General features: G+C 34.2%; 2 protein-coding genes and 1 non-coding gene across 3 annotated transcripts; 1 reads left to right on the top strand and 2 right to left on the bottom strand.

Annotated features, from left to right (window-relative positions):
- Positions 1-618: 618 nt before the first annotated feature.
- LOC127076113 (protein TILLER ANGLE CONTROL 1) lies at positions 619-4,309 on the bottom strand. The gene is made up of 5 exons (XM_051017682.1): positions 4,211-4,309; positions 4,001-4,049; positions 3,111-3,775; positions 2,221-2,350; positions 619-918 (listed from the first exon to the last, which is right to left on the bottom strand). Exons 1-4 carry the CDS (start codon positions 4,214-4,216, stop codon positions 2,222-2,224), a joined length of 849 nt encoding a protein of 282 aa, XP_050873639.1. The 5' UTR covers positions 4,217-4,309; the 3' UTR covers positions 619-918; position 2,221.
- A 6,921-nt stretch (positions 4,310-11,230) lies between these two features.
- LOC127077116 (small nucleolar RNA R71) lies at positions 11,231-11,337 on the bottom strand. Its single transcript, XR_007787098.1, has one exon. It is a non-coding gene; the product is annotated as a small nucleolar RNA R71 (small nucleolar RNA).
- Positions 11,338-12,439: 1,102 nt separating this feature from the next.
- On the top strand, positions 12,440-12,955 carry LOC127137962 (uncharacterized). Its single transcript, XM_051064367.1, has one exon. It carries the CDS (start codon positions 12,440-12,442, stop codon positions 12,953-12,955), a length of 516 nt encoding a protein of 171 aa, XP_050920324.1.
- The last annotated feature ends 2,849 nt before the right edge of the window (positions 12,956-15,804 follow it).

The raw sequence follows: 15,804 nt of genomic DNA, 5'->3' as shown, positions 1-15,804 counted from the left end.
GTCTTTAAAGGCGCATGATCCTAAGAGTGACAATCATTGCATTAGTGTAAATGGAATACAATACCCACTCAAGTAAATTCAATAAGGAATGAGATCAGTAGGAGGGACAAAGCAAAAGCACTTCACCCTTACAACCTTTAAGCTAAAGCACTTCATTCTTATAATTAGCAGTTACAATAATATACAAAGAGTTAATCGGTTAAATAACCTTTGACACATAGACAAGAGAGAGCAATGAAAAGTCACCAGATATGTTATAGGAGTTACAACAATCAGATAAAAGAGCAATAATATTGATTGACATCAAAACAACAATGGCAACCATCGCCATAAAACTAAAAAAGAGAGAGGACATGAGGAAGAGAAGGATAAACCAAATACTTAAACTATGTACTTTTTCTAAGTAAAAAAAATTGTAGACGAATTTAAAATTTATCTAGGTTAAAAAAAATTAAAAACACCATACTTCTTTGTGTTAATCATTGTCAAGAAGTGTGCCATGCATTATCTTATCTTAAACGGTTAGAAAGTACATTAAATTTAATATCTAAGTTCTAACATATATGTTATGACATGATTTTTTATATCTAACACTTAGAGTGCATATTAAAATTATACAAAGATTCTCCAATAATAAAAAGAAAGAAGAACGATCCAAAATAATGCATAGTTAATGATGGTGCCAAATTAAACCTCAAACATATAGTCACAAATAACAAATACATGTTCTTAATTACGTCAAACTAAAGCAACAGAAACAACATGATCACACAAATTACAAAATCACATGGTTCAATCCTTTGGTCATAAGAGACACAAAGAAAACCTAAGTATTTAATCTCATAGTATCATATTCATAAATAAATCTACATATTCAGATCAACACTCACATTCCCATGGCTCAACACTAGCTAGTACCTGCAAAAAACCAAAGGTTTATTTATATATATTCAAATAAACTCAAATAATTGACATTTTATAGAAACTAAAAAAATATATTTAAATCCATTTTTATTGTACATTACCATGAATTAAAATCCTATTTAATCATATTATTAATTCAAAAATTTTGGAGAGATATTTTCACTTTTTTTTTTGTTAGCTAATTCATTAACAACACAAGAAGATACATATAATATGGATTGTGATTTGGTGTAGTCAGAAGACCCTGCAGTCACACAGTCATTCATTTCTGACCATCTAATCATGATCTAGTGGTTTTAATTTAAACTTGAATTATAAAATAAAAAACAAACAGATATTTATGAACTGTGTGATTAAGATCAAACTGCTATAAATTTTTTTGAATGTTTGACTTGGAAAAATATTAACTGCATGGGATTAATTTCCATACAATATATGATGCTAAAACAACTCTCCATCAATATAACGTGAAATGTGGATCTATTAGCTTGACTTTTGCATGATTATTCTACGGTGTCTTAGGGTGCGAACCCTTTTGCTCATATTTTTTTTTTTTACAGACGAAGGTTTTAGATCTTTATCCATCTTCTAATATGTCTTTCTATTTTTTTTCAAACATTTACTAACGAAGACATTAACAATATTTAGGAGTGCGAGATCTACATATCCTTTCTCCTTGTCCTGCTCTTATTTTTTTATGGGACTGACTACAATTTTAGTGTGACACCTTCAATTATGTAAACATGCCGTATGTCCTATGGATTGTAAATAAATATTTTTTTTACTCAACAATGTGGTAGGCATGATATATATAGATGCAGGGTTATTTAATGCTAAAAAGTATTGCAATTTAAGAAAGTATGAATTATATTAGCTGACAAGTGATTAGATTAGACACTTAATCATTTATTTGTAACTAATCAATGAACACAGTCGTTTCAAAAACAAAATGATTGTGGCCTATTCTTAAAAAAAAAACTAATCAATGAATGTGTTAGTAACATCACCTAAAATATAAAAAAGATAAGCTCAAATGATAAATGAGCATAAATATAAATGAAAAAGACAAATGTAAAAAAAAAAGTGCTCTAAGGATAACTCACATATTTTATCCTATCTTATGTGTTTGTCATGTTATTGAGTTGAGAAAACAAATAAGAAAAACCAAATATAAATGACACATGAGTTACTTTAGTCATACTTAGTTGTTTGCCACAAACCTTACATCACAAGCAAGTGAAAGTATGGAAATAGATATTTCATGAAATGTTCATTTGAAGATAGTACTATGGCTACCTTAAATTGGGATAAAATAGCTTGAGCCATTGCCTTCATTCATGTGGTTATCAATATTGATTCCTTCTGCTTTGTGATTCTTGACATCAAGATCTGGATGAATTTTCCTCTTTAACATCTTCTTCATCAGCTACAATATTAGAAATGAGTTAAATCTTTGTTCATGTTAAACATCCCAAGTCTATCATATCTACAAAAAGGTCAACACTAAAACTCAGACGCTAAATATGACATTGACACTCACAACTTACAACTTGATACTGTTGATTGAATAAAATTAAACAGGTGTAGCCATGCACGTGGTTTCAGACACTAAATACAACACACTAAATACATTTAGTCAGAAATGTCAGTGCTACAAAGTAGTCAAAGATGATAAATTTCGACTTGGTACTTAAGTTTAAGACTGTTTCAAAAAACCGTGGATCAGAACCGAACTAAAGTTAAAATAACCTAACCATTTGGTTAATGAATTGAACCAGGTTGAACAAATAATTCTAGGATCGAACCAAATGGAAAATAAACTGAACCGAAAATGAAAATATAAAAATGTTAGAAACAAGTTTAAATTTTTTTATTAAAAAATAATGAAAAAAAATCAAACGATTTCGTTTTTTAAGAGTCATTTGAGAAAAACTGTCTTCTAACGGTTTGATACGATTCATAATTTTGAACCGGTATACCAAACCAATAGTTTTCGTTCGGTTGGTTATAAGTAATTTGAAACGGTCCGGTTTGGCTTGACCGACCTTTTGCTTTGTTTCGGTTTGATTTTCTAACTGAACTTAACATGCAAAACAATACTAGTTGTGTTTGTTCAAATTCATTAGTATTTTTAATTAGATATATAGTCTTGAATTAGCAAACATATGAGGTATAGTAAATCTTACTTTCTTGATGTCTTTGATTGGATGTGCATTGTCCCTAACAAGAGGAATGATCTTCTTAGCAAAAGAAAATCCATTTTTTGGTTTAAGGTTTGGTTTTTCACTTGACTCATTCAAGACTTTTGCTTTAGGATAATCAAGTTTCATCTTAAGATCAGAATCAGCAAGGAATAGATCAGCTAAAGTGATCCTTTTCTTTTGATCAGCTTCCACATCATTTGCATCAATGATTTCATGAAAAATCATAGGTGGAGGAGGAACATCAACAGTTTCCTTAAAGTTCTCAATCATCATGATTTCTTTCTCTTTTGTAGCATTGACATCATCAACATCATCATGGTTTTCACAAACAACATCCTCGGAGTTGTTGTTCTCATCCAATGTAATGTTGATCAATGGATTGAGTTCCTCTTGTTCAGCATTATAGAAACTTTCATCGTCATCGTCATCGTCGACGAAATCATATTGTTTTTCAGATTCCAAAGAATAGTAATCTTGGTGATTGTTGATTGATTTCATTGGATCATAGCCAAGAGTTCCGATGGTTAGAATTCCATCATTCCAACCACCAAGCATATCGGTCAAAGCAACTTGTTTCAACAAAGCTTGATTATCATTTTTGTTGTTCATTGTAGATTCATTCTTTTTCATGTTAGATCCAAATCCATCTGCAAAAAAACAACAACAAATGTTCGTTGAAACAAAAAAAACTATTTATTTGTTTATAAGTCCCGAAATTGAAGTTCGGAATTTTTTAAGCATATATCGCTGACATTCCAACTATATTGACTGAAACTCCGACAAAATAATAATAATCCGTAAGACTTTAATTCGTAACATTTTAATGAAAGTTAAAAATTGAATAAAGTTTAGTTAATTAATAGAGTTCAAACCGTTGGGAGTGTTATTATGATGAAACCTCTTGTGCACCCAATTGAAGATCTACAACAAAAAATCACTATGATCACATGAATTATACATTGAAGGATGGTTACTATTTATGATAACAAAATATGAAAAAGACTAGAAAGGAAAAAAGTAAAGTAAATTGAATATGCATGAGGAACAAAATGGTTGTGTTGTGTTTGCATGGTTTGAATTACCTTCATGGTTTAATTTTCCTTAGAAAGTTTGCTAGAGAATTTGGTATTGAAATGAAAAGTGGGGGAATGTGAAGGGTCCAAATAATGAGAAAAAGGAATGAACACAATGGGGACCAACATGTGATGTTGAATTAGGTTTTGCCACGTGGTTTGTGGCCCCTATTGACCCCTTAAAATTGGATTTTGTAGTTTGGCCATTTTTGTTTCTTAGAAGTTAGTATGATATGTTTTAGTCACCATGTTAATAATACCATGGTTTTAAATTATAATTACTGTCGGATATGCGAATGTACGGTTGTGGTTACGAGTGTTGCAATTACGATCATTGTCGGATATGCGAATGTACGGTTGTAGTTACGAGTGTTGCAATTATGATCATTAAAGCTATTGGAATGCGTATTTCGATCGTTGTAACGTAAATTTTAATTAAAATATATTTGAAATACAACGTATATTTATAATCTAAGAAATAAATTGAGTTTTATAATTTTAAAATTTTAAATTTTGATAAAAATACTTAAATAAATATAAGCGAAGATGTCTACTATAATATTTAATAATTGTCAGACATATGATTTTTATTCACATTACAATGACAGATTAATACAGTCATGCAAACTACCGCATCTATAATATTACATTTTGAATAATAGTTACAAGTAGTACTTATTTATTCTTGTTTATCGTACAATTTTCAATTACATATAAAAGTTTAATTGCCTAATTTCTTTCATGACTATAATTTATTCTTTTTGTTTATGGCATATAAAAGTTGAATTGGTTAATTACTTTCATGATCATAATGAGTTTCTCTTTTGTTTATTAAGCAACTTGTGTGCAATCTCTAAACTGCTTGGCATAGGTCTATTTTCTACCTAATTTGTGTTTCTTAAATTGCACTTTTTTTTCATGAAATAATAAGTTGAATACAACCAATCGATCACATGAATTCATTCTTGGATGCTTTGCAATTGACTTTACATTGCAACAAGATGTAGAATATTCAGTTTATGTTCTTTCTTGATTTTAAATCTCATCTGATTGTGGTGCGGTAGAAATGGTTAACCATTTGTTTTTTGAGTGTTCATTCTATAGTTGTGTGTGGTTTGATTTCTCGAGGTTGGTTTGTTTAGTACTTTTTCGAATGTGATTTAGATCTTGATCATCATTTTCACCATCTTTTACTATTGGTCGGGTGAGGGAAAGAATTAACACTATTTGGTTAGTAACTAAATTTTTTGTTTATTTGTTTTTAAAAGTTATTAAGTTATAAATATTAACATAATTAATATATATAAATAAATAAAAATAAGAAATAACATAATTAATACCCGTGATTAATACGTGATTTCGATTTATTTGTTATCAAAGAGAATTTAGATATTTCATAATTTCATTTGTATTTCAAGTCATATAAATACAACCTTTTAGTCTCAAAGTCGCAAAATATGATAGTATAATTTATTTATTATCTTGGATGATTTTATTTAGTGTTGTTCATGATGGTGATGAGCCGATGATATTGACGAATTTCATAGAGAAGTTTATCACGAATATGTTTTGTGATGAGAGTGTGTATTTGCAAACACTTCAACGATCAAGTTAGTGATAGATGTATATGTGAGGTTTAAAATTTTAGAATAATATGTACATGAGTGTAAAATGCTCTTTAGATTTTATAGTCGGATTTTAGGGTTTAAAAGCCATAAAATTTTCTTTAGGGACAACTCTCTCAAAAGATACATATCAAATAATTTAATTAGGATTGTTTCAATGTCTTTCGTGTCGGATCGTCCTTATCGGGTTATAATTATGATCCTTAACGGGACCTAGTAAAATTATTATGCTAATAAGTCTTATAGTATGTGCCATAAGTGTCGCACATTCTTATTTTAAATTCATAGATATTCTTAACATTTGATTAAGGTATGGTGTCATTATAACCCGTAACCACCATCACTGGTGATTTGGGAATTATCCTGAATTTGATTTTCTTTCTGATATGTGAGCTGCAACTTCAAAAATACACAACTTAGGATGAGACAATTGCCAATTACTTTTACGAGAACCGTAAACATGATGATGCCTTTAATGGAAAATTGAATCCTTTCAAATGATGCGAGCTTTACACATTTGTCGTCCTTTCACGTCTCTCTTAGACCTCTTGATGTAAACCTTTAAATTAGTAGTTTTTCAACTCTTTGGGCTAGACGAAAACGTTTCCTATGAAAATAGTAATATTAATATTTGTCTTGATGGTTATAGCTGCAACAATTTGGAAAATTTCTTGTATGTTCTTATAAGTTCATGTGAGTGGCGTCCCTATCTCATCTTCGAGGTCCAAGACACTACATTTGCTTCAGTTCGTTTTTTGAATGTCTCGTAGTTTCAACTTAACCCTTTGGTAATGCTTATCTTGTCTAATTGCCTCCAAAGTTTCCATAGACTCTGACTCCCTTCTAAAAACTCACTCTAAATTGGGATGTGAATCATTTATACAATTATCCCAAAAAATCCGATGGATTCGAGTCTTAGTCCCTTGAACCATGTTATCACCCCTTCCTTCAATATGGAGAAGATTGTATTGCATTAAGTTGACCCATCTACCTCCCACAAAGTGAGGATGGTGTCCATGACATATGACGTGGCCATTTTGTGGTTTTACCTTAGCCCCTCATTTCGTGATGACCGGTCATCATAGTGGATTAGATTTAGACTCATTCCAAAACAATATAATTAAATGAGCTTTAAGAAGAAGAAAAATTACATGTATTTAACAAATGTTTGATCTATTTTAAACTTTGAAAATCGGGCCTTGCGATACTATATGTATTGTGTTCATTTTTTGAACTTTGAAAATGAATTAGTTTATAAATACCCATGTTATATCTGTGTACGAAATTCCTTGTCCATATATTTTTCTCAATATTTGTTTCTTTTACCCTACTTGGGGTTTTTCTTTAATGGGCCGTACTTAAGTTACGATATACCAGCAACAAAAAAAAGGTACTATATGCACTTTAGTAAATGGAAGCATCTATAGTTTTTGAGCAATGCTATAGTGACACAAATACTAACATCAATCATACACCGTATTTTGTTTTGTAAATTTTGTACTCACTTATATATAAGGATGTATTTTGAGGTGAAGATAAAATGTTAAAAAATTTAATAAAATTATGTCAATTTTTGTTTCAGCTTAGTATTATTAATAGTTTTTCTCTGACATTTTATTTAATGAAAAATGTGGAGTGATAAAATGCGAACTTCTTACAGAGTTATGTCATTCATATTGATAGAGGTTCTGGTGCTATCATGATATGCTCATGCATTCCACCATGCATCTCTACTATACACATCTCAATGGTGATCTGTATTTGCTAGCAATAGACTTCATGCTTAACATAAAATGTCTATCTTTTACTATTATTCTAATACTCTCTCACAAGTTCAAGGAGAGACGTAAGTGTGACTTTGAACTTGATGTGAAGTTCAGTGAGAGCGACTATGCCAATGGGCTTAATGAGAGTGTTTGCAACTTGCAAACATGTTGAATCTTCATCTTTTTGTATATGACTGTCTCACAAACAAAATGAATATCTAGTTCAATTTGTTTTGTTTTGGCATGAAGGACGAGATTGTTTGACAAAAGCACTGCACCAAGATTATCACAAATGAGAATAGGAGAAACAAATGGGACGACGAACTCAGTGAGAAGAGATTCCTGAAGGTGTGAAAAACACAAGAAAGAGAGGATTTGAATTGGATTTTAAAAACAAAAGTTTTTTACCAACTAAAGAACACCACACAAATACTAAGAACAAAGAGATAAAAACACAAGTATTTCTATCCTAGTTCGCTTGAAACTCAAAGCTACTCCAGTCCACCCGCCGAGGTGATTTCTCCTTATACACAAGGACTTGGTCCACTATAATCAACTGATTACAAAAATCACAAAGAATAACCTTTTTTGTTTTCTCAAGGATCCGACTATAACCTAGTATCCTTAAGGAATCACAAACAACACGTTTGAATAAAAAATTTGTGTTTATAAGTTGCTTCTACACAGACAGATTTTAGACAAATGAAATACAAAACACTTAAAGAAAAAATGTGTTCAAAATTGATAACTTTTCACGTAGAAACATACTTGTCAAATATTGTAGTGTGTCTCAGTATTTCTTCAAGTCTCCAAGTCCCACTTATATAACATAAGAAAAGAGATCGTTGGAGGGTGAAAATGAGGATACCCATAGAGCAGTTGTTCACTATTGGATTGGTGACATGAGTGATACATTATACAGTCCTTCACCTATAATTTCAGTGATAGGCGTGATGTATAGTAATGTCCTCCGTCCACGAATCAAGGAGTGAAAGGAATATTTGATTTGTACTATGTACTATTTGATCACGTATCCATTTGATCTTATCTTCAAACTCATTGGCTTCTGAGAAACAATTGATGAAGCATGAAAAGAAGAAACACACAACTGAATTCATAAACTTCAGAATCTTTAGTCAGAACCTTGATAGCATCAGCAGTCTGGCTTAAGATCTTCAGAATCTTCAGACTCTTCAGTCAAAACCTTGATAACCTCAACGCCTAGCTTGAGATCTTCAGAATCTTCAGCTAAGTAACAAAACTTCATAAGCTTGCCATTCTTCAGAAGTTTGACAATCAAAGTCACATCCAAAAGCAGAAGCGGAGAGAATATTGCAACAACAATATAACGTCTTTCAGGAACTTCTCAAGAGTGAATCAGTACAGAAGCAGAAAGAACATTGCAGCAACAACTTTGTATCTTTCAGAACTTCTCATGAGTGATTAGCGCATAAGCAAAATTCAGAATGAATATTCAGAAACTGATGACGGTGCACGTCACAAACTCAGAATCAGAATCGGTTGATAAAGCTACACAATAATAAACCGTTAGGATACCAAAATTGTTCTCACATAAATACAACATTGTTATCATCAAAACTCAATATATAGATGCATAACTGATAACGCGAAAATGTATCGTATATTTGACTTGACTTGCATTGTTTTTTACTTGTTTTACATAGTATTATGTCGTACTTTGTGTTTATTTCAGGTATTTATCAAATAATAAGTGCCTATGCAAGCAAAGCGGGAAAAGAGAAAAAAGGAAAGAAAATGAAGAAAATGAAAGAAGGTGGCGCCCACCACCACAAGAACAAGGTGGCGCCCACCACAAATGAAAAAAGAGTGGCGCCTTCCACCAAACCACTTCCTCCTTATTTTTCTCCATGTTTTTCTCCACCTCCCGTTTATCTTGGTCAACCAACCTCTCCCACTAAGGGATCTCCAAGGCAGGCTACTTTCAAGGCAAAGAGTGGGGAGTATATATTAGGGTTTCGGTCTTCAAAGACCGGACGATAACTTTTACCCCGAATTTTGTTGTTAGCATTTTTTTAAGCAGATATTTACTTGTACAGTGATAGATTCTCCACATCGGGGATTATTACGACTTTAGTTTTAACAGTTGAATTTGATTATAATTGTGTACCCGATTTATCAAGCGTGTCAGCATTATTTGAATTCAAGAACCATCATTAATTCCAGTTTTTGGTCTATATTCCAGGTTCTATTTTAATTATTATTTTAATTGATTATGCCTTATCTTATGTTTAATTATCATAATAGCATGTTTATTCTCGAATCCATGTCTGGCTAAACCAATAGATATCGGTATGTAAAGACCGTCGAAACGACGAGATTCGTAAATAATTGGTGTTGACTTCCATAAAATATTATTTTCTGGTTATAGTTTCTTGTTCTAAATTTAAAACTATTTTCGTACGAGAGTACAAAGCAAACAAGGGTTACGGTCAACAAAAACGAGAGTTTGAGGTTTTAACTGGATAGCTGAAACTAGGCATTAATTCCAAACACAGCGAGAGCGCTTTAGGAGTAATTAGACTTTATTTATTTCCAAAAATTACTTTTAATTCAAATGAGACAGCGATAGCGGAGCATTCTGGTTTAAGAGTATAGTCAGAGTCGACAACACGAGAGTGTGAGATAAAGTCTTTCAAATAAATAATTTCTACTGAAGAGTATTTTGATGTTTAAGATTACACCAACTATTTATCGAATCCCCGAAGTTTGTTGTGTTACATACCGATATCCCGCTATTAAATATTTATATTAAAGTTCTGCTTTCGTTAGTAGTTATTTCTCATCGTCCCTCAACCCCTAGAGAAATCATCAGCCTTAGATTTACGTAGTAACATTAGATAACGGTAAGTTCGATTATTAGTCCTTGGATTCAATAATCTTTAAAACTACGCGATACGACTGTGTACTTGCAGTCATGAATCCTATATACATACTAAGTCGCAATCAAGTTTTTGGCGCCGTTGTCGGGGACTAATTTAGTCGATATCGTAACTCCAGTGTTGCCCAGTATAGACTAAGGCTAACAAAACTATTTCCCTTTTTAATTTGTTGAGTGTATGCCAAGTACTCCCTCTCAAGGCGATAAATTAAAGCTACCATTCGAAGAACCAGAGCGTTATCTAAGATTATAACGCCGAATACGAGAACATTGTATCAAGTACAATCTTCCCGATCCAAATATCCCTATTCCGGAACCAGTTAAAGAACCAAAGATGGCTGAAGGACCGCAGAACCATCCTCTCAAGTACTATGCCACCCCTTCGCAGGATGAACCACATAATAAGATCGCTACCCCTGCCATCGAGGCAAATAATTTTGAGCTAAAACCTTCGTTGTTGTCAGACGTACAACAAAACCAATTTTCCGGTAGTCCCACGAAGGACCCGAACCTACATTTGTCAGTGTTTTTGCAATACACAGACACGACGAAAGCGAATGGTGTCAGCCCCGAAGCAATAAGACCACATCTTTTCCCTTTCTCATTAAGTGATAGAGCTAGAGCTTGACTCCAGTCTCTATCGTCCAACTCTGTCACTATGTGGAACAAGTTGAAGAAAGTTTTCTTAGCACGATATTTCCCACCTAGTAAGACGGCTATGCTAAGAGCCCAAATAAACGGGTTTAAACAAAAAGACAACGAATCACTTTTTGAAGCTTGGGGGAGATACAAGGACATGATGAGGCTTTGTCCACATCATGGTCTAGAAGAGTGGTTGATCATCCATACCTTTTACAATGGTCTCTTGTACAACACAAGATTGACAATAGACGTCGCCGCAGGTGGCACACTGATGGATAAACCCTACAATGATGCTTATCAACTTATCGAAAGTATGGCCCAGAATCACTACCAGTGGGGAAGCGAAAGAACCTCCATAGAGAAACCTCCAACGAAAAGCGGTATGTACGAAATAAGCAGTCTAGACCATGTCAATGCTAAGGTAAATGCTCTCACTCAAAAGATAGAAAACCTAATCATAACACCCATAACCACCGTGGTTACCGTAGCACCGAACTGTAAGATATGCAGAGTTCCTGGGCATGCTGCCCCTGAATGTCAACTTTTGACAGGGATCTCCATAGTCCAAGTGAATTATGCTCAAGGAAACCCTTACTCAAACACCTATAACCCATGTTGGAAGAACTATCTGAACTTTTCATACAAAAACAATAACGCATTGTATGCACCTAACCAAACACCTGTTGTACCACCAGGATATCATAAAACTGCCACAACTGTTCCAAATGCTCCTAGGAAGTCAAACCTTGAAATAATGATGGAAAACTTCATAGCTACCCAAGCCCAAACAAATAAGGATTTCCTAAATCAAAACATACACACTAGTGAGCAAATCAAGCAATTAGCAAACAAAGTAGACACTTTAGCCACCCATAACAAAATGTTCGAAACACAAACTTCGCAAGTGGCTCAATAACAAGCACCTACTATTGCCCCTGCAGGTACATTTCCTGGACAGCCACAACCAAACCCGAAAGGTCATGCAAATGCTATTATACTACGAAGTGGGACAGATTTAGACGGACCAACCGACCCTAGAATTCAAAGTTCAACCATGCACCAAAACCCTGGTAAGATAACTGAGAAGGGATACGAACTAAAGGAAAATAAAAGCAAAGAGGCCGTAGAGAAATAAGAACCATATGTGCCTCCACCACCGTATAAACCTCATATCTCATATCCTCAAAGACTTGTTAAATCCAAAAGTGTAGGGAAATTCAAGAAATTTGTAGAGCTTCTGAAACAATTGAATATCATAATACCCTTTATAGAAGCCATCACTCAAATGCCCTCATACGCTAAGTTTCTTAAGGAGATCTTATCTAACAAGAAGAAGATTAAGGATAACAAAACCGTTACACTTACTGCTGAGTGTAGCACTATAATTCAAAACAATATGCCTCTTAAGCTAAAAGACCTAGGGAGTTTCTACATACCCTGTGTAATCGGAAAGTTTGTCATAGACAAAGCACTATGCGACTTAGGAGCCAGTATTAGCTTAATGCCCTTATCCATATGCAAAAGGCTTAAAATGGAAGAGTTGAGACCAAATAGGATGTCTGTACAACTTGCAGATCGTTCTGTTAAATTTCTTGTAGGTATGCTAGAAAATGTTCCAGTGCGCATAGGTCAATTCTATATTCCCACTGATTTCATAATCATGGACATAAAGGAGGATTCCAATATCCCTATCATATTAGGAAGACCATTCTTAGCTACTGCCGCAACTATTATAGATGTAAAGAAAGGAAAGCTAACCTTTAAAGTCAGCGAGGAAAAAGTCGAATTTAGTTTGACGTAATTCTTAAAGGCACCAGCTATAGAGGATACATGTTGTCTTCTAGATGTCATCGACGAATATGTAAGAGAAATGGAGAATGAACAAACTTCATACTCCGAAATACTGAAAATTCAAATGCCTCCCATTTTGAAGATGAAAATTGGCGTCAGGAATACCAAGATGACAACCTAAGTGAATGTCTAGCACTGACACCCAATCATATGCCTTGCCCGAAGAAACTAGACCTAGAACTTAAAAGCTACCCAAGAATTTAAGGTATGAATTCCTAGACACTGAACTTGAGTGACCTGTAATAGTTAATGCAGACTTAGGGCAGATAGAAACAGAAAAAATCCTACATGTTTTAAGAAAATATCCAACTGCTTTAGGCTAAAATATCTCAGATCTAAAAGGAATAAGTCCTTTTATACATGCATCGCATTATGCTAAAGGAAGACAGTAAGACCTCTAGAGAACATCAAAGAAGGATAAATCCTGTTCTGAATGATGTAGTAAAGAGAGAAGTGCAAAAGTTGTTAGAAGTAAGGATTATCTACCCGATATCTGATAGTCAATGGGTCGGCCCAGTACATGTCATACCAAAGAAGGGAGGCGTGGCAGTTGCTAATAATGAAAAAGGCGAATCTATAGCATAAAGAGTGGTGATTGGAAGCAGAATGTGCATCGATTATAGAAAATTTAACAAAGCCACTCGAAAGGATCATTTTCCTTTACCTTTTATTGATCAAATGCTTGAACGATTGGCTAAGCATTCTCACTTCTTCTATTTAGATGATTATTCAGGATTCTTTCAAATTCCTATTCATCCTGACGACCAATAGAAAACAACCTTCACTTGTTCCTATGGTACATTCACCTATTGACGAATGTCGTTCGGACTATGTAACGCTCCTGCAACATTCCAAAGATGCATGATGTCAATTTTTGCTGATTTTATAGACGACATCATGGAAGTATTTATGGACGATTTCTCTATTTGTGGGTAGAGTTTTGAAGGATGTTTATCGAATCTAGAAATGGTACTTGAAATATGCGTAAAAGTGAACCTCGTGTTAAACTGGGAAAAATGTCATTTCATGGTCCGACAAGGAATCGTACTTGGACACATAGTGTCTGATAAGGGGATTGAAGTCGACAAAGCTAAAATAGAAGTTATAGAAAACCTTCAACCTCCGAAAACCGCAAGAGAAATACGAAGTTTGTTAGGACACGCCGGTTTCTACCGACAATTCATTAAAGATTTCTCCAAAATAACCAAACCACTATCTGGCCTATTAATGAAAGACGCTGAATTCATCTTTGACGACAAATGCCTAAAAGCGTTTGAATAATTAAAAACAGCTCTCATTACTGCACCTATCATGCAACCACCCGATTGGATGTTACCGTTTGAAATCATGTGTGACGATAGTGATTATGCCGTAGGCGTTATTTTAGGACAAAGAAAGGATAAGAAGCTTCATGCAATATATTACGTAAGTAGAACCTTAGATCCTGCGCAGATGAACTACGCCACAACAGAAAAGGAACTTTTAATTGTCGTGTTCGCTTTGGATAAATTTCGTACTTACCTAGTAGGAGCAAAAAGAATCATCTACACTGATCATGATGCAATTAGGTACCTATTAAGTAAAAAGGACGCCAAACCAAGACTCTTAAGGTGGATTTTACTCCTACAAGAGTTTGATTTAGAAATCAAAGATAAGAGAGGCACTGAAAATGTCGTAGCTGATCACTTGTCAAGGATGGAAGGTATTAAACTTGAACGAGCTCCTATCAATGATGATTTCACTATGAATGACTCATAGCCCAGTTGGAAAGTAATACAGTTGAATGCTTATTAACTTATAATGATACCGAAATAAACGAAATAGTGGAAGCAATTTATACTAAAACCACACTGCCATGGTATGCTGACTTCATCAACTACTTGGCAGTTGGGGTGCTTCCGCCAGACTTGACTTACCAACAAAAGAAGAAATTCTTACATGATCTTAAACAGTATTATTGGGACGAGCCTCTGCTTTTCAAAATAGGCGCCAATGGTATCTTCCGTCGATGCGTCCCTGAAGATGAAGTAGAAAATATAATTTCTCACTGTTATTCTGCTCTCTATGGAGGACATGCAGGCACCTCAAAGACTTGCGCCAAGATCTTGCAAGCCGGCCTCTTTTGGCCCACTATGTGGAAAGATGTCCACATCGCGATCATAAATTGTGACTGGTACCAACGCACTGGCAACATCTCTAGACGCGATGGCATGCCACTTAAAGGCGTTTTGGAAGTAGAAGTCTTTGACGTGTGGGGAATTGATTTCATGGGACCATTCCCATCTTCTTTTGGTAACCAGTACATACTCGTTGTTGTTGATTACGTATCAAAATGGATCGAGGCTATAGCCTCTCCAACAAATGATGCGCGAGTGGTAATTAGGCTCTTTAAGCATGTAATCTTTCCTAGATTCTGTGTGCCGAGACTTGTCATCAGTGATGGTGGCTCCCATTTCATTTCAAAGATCTTTTAGGAGTTATTACTGAAATATGGAGTCCGACACCACGTAGCAACACCCTATCACCCACAAACGAGTGGGAACGTAGAGGTATCGAATAGAGAAATTAAGCAAATCTTAGAAAAAATAGTTGCCACCTCTAGGAGAGATTGATCTTCAAAATTACACGAAGCCCTGTGGGCATATAGGACAACTTATAAGACCCCGATAGGAACCACACCATTTAAACTAGTTTATGGAAAATCATGTCATCTGCTGGTGGAATTAGAGCATAAAGCATATTGGGCCGTTAAGACCCTCAATCTCAATTATAATGTGTCGCATCCGCGAAAAAACAACC

The sequence above is a fragment of the Lathyrus oleraceus genome, chromosome 4 (genome assembly GCF_024323335.1).
Source record: "Lathyrus oleraceus cultivar Zhongwan6 chromosome 4, CAAS_Psat_ZW6_1.0, whole genome shotgun sequence".
NCBI classification, from domain to species: Eukaryota; Viridiplantae; Streptophyta; class Magnoliopsida; order Fabales; family Fabaceae; genus Lathyrus; species Lathyrus oleraceus.
Note: the sequence above shows the minus strand (reverse complement) of the source record. Positions and strands in the feature narration are given on the sequence as shown.

Bases quoted from the DNA above. Each gene is read 5' to 3' on its own strand.
- LOC127137962 (XM_051064367.1), top strand. From the start codon at position 12,440: ATGCCCTCATACGCTAAGTTTCTTAAGGAGATCTTATCTAACAAGAAG.
- LOC127076113 (XM_051017682.1), bottom strand. The intron at 3,776-4,000 runs GTTTGAACTCTA...GTTTTTTTGCAG, and splicing joins TCATAATAACACTCCCAACG to ATGGATTTGGATCTAACATG. The intron at 2,351-3,110 runs GTAAGATTTACT...CTAATATTGTAG, and splicing joins CAATCAAAGACATCAAGAAA to CTGATGAAGAAGATGTTAAA.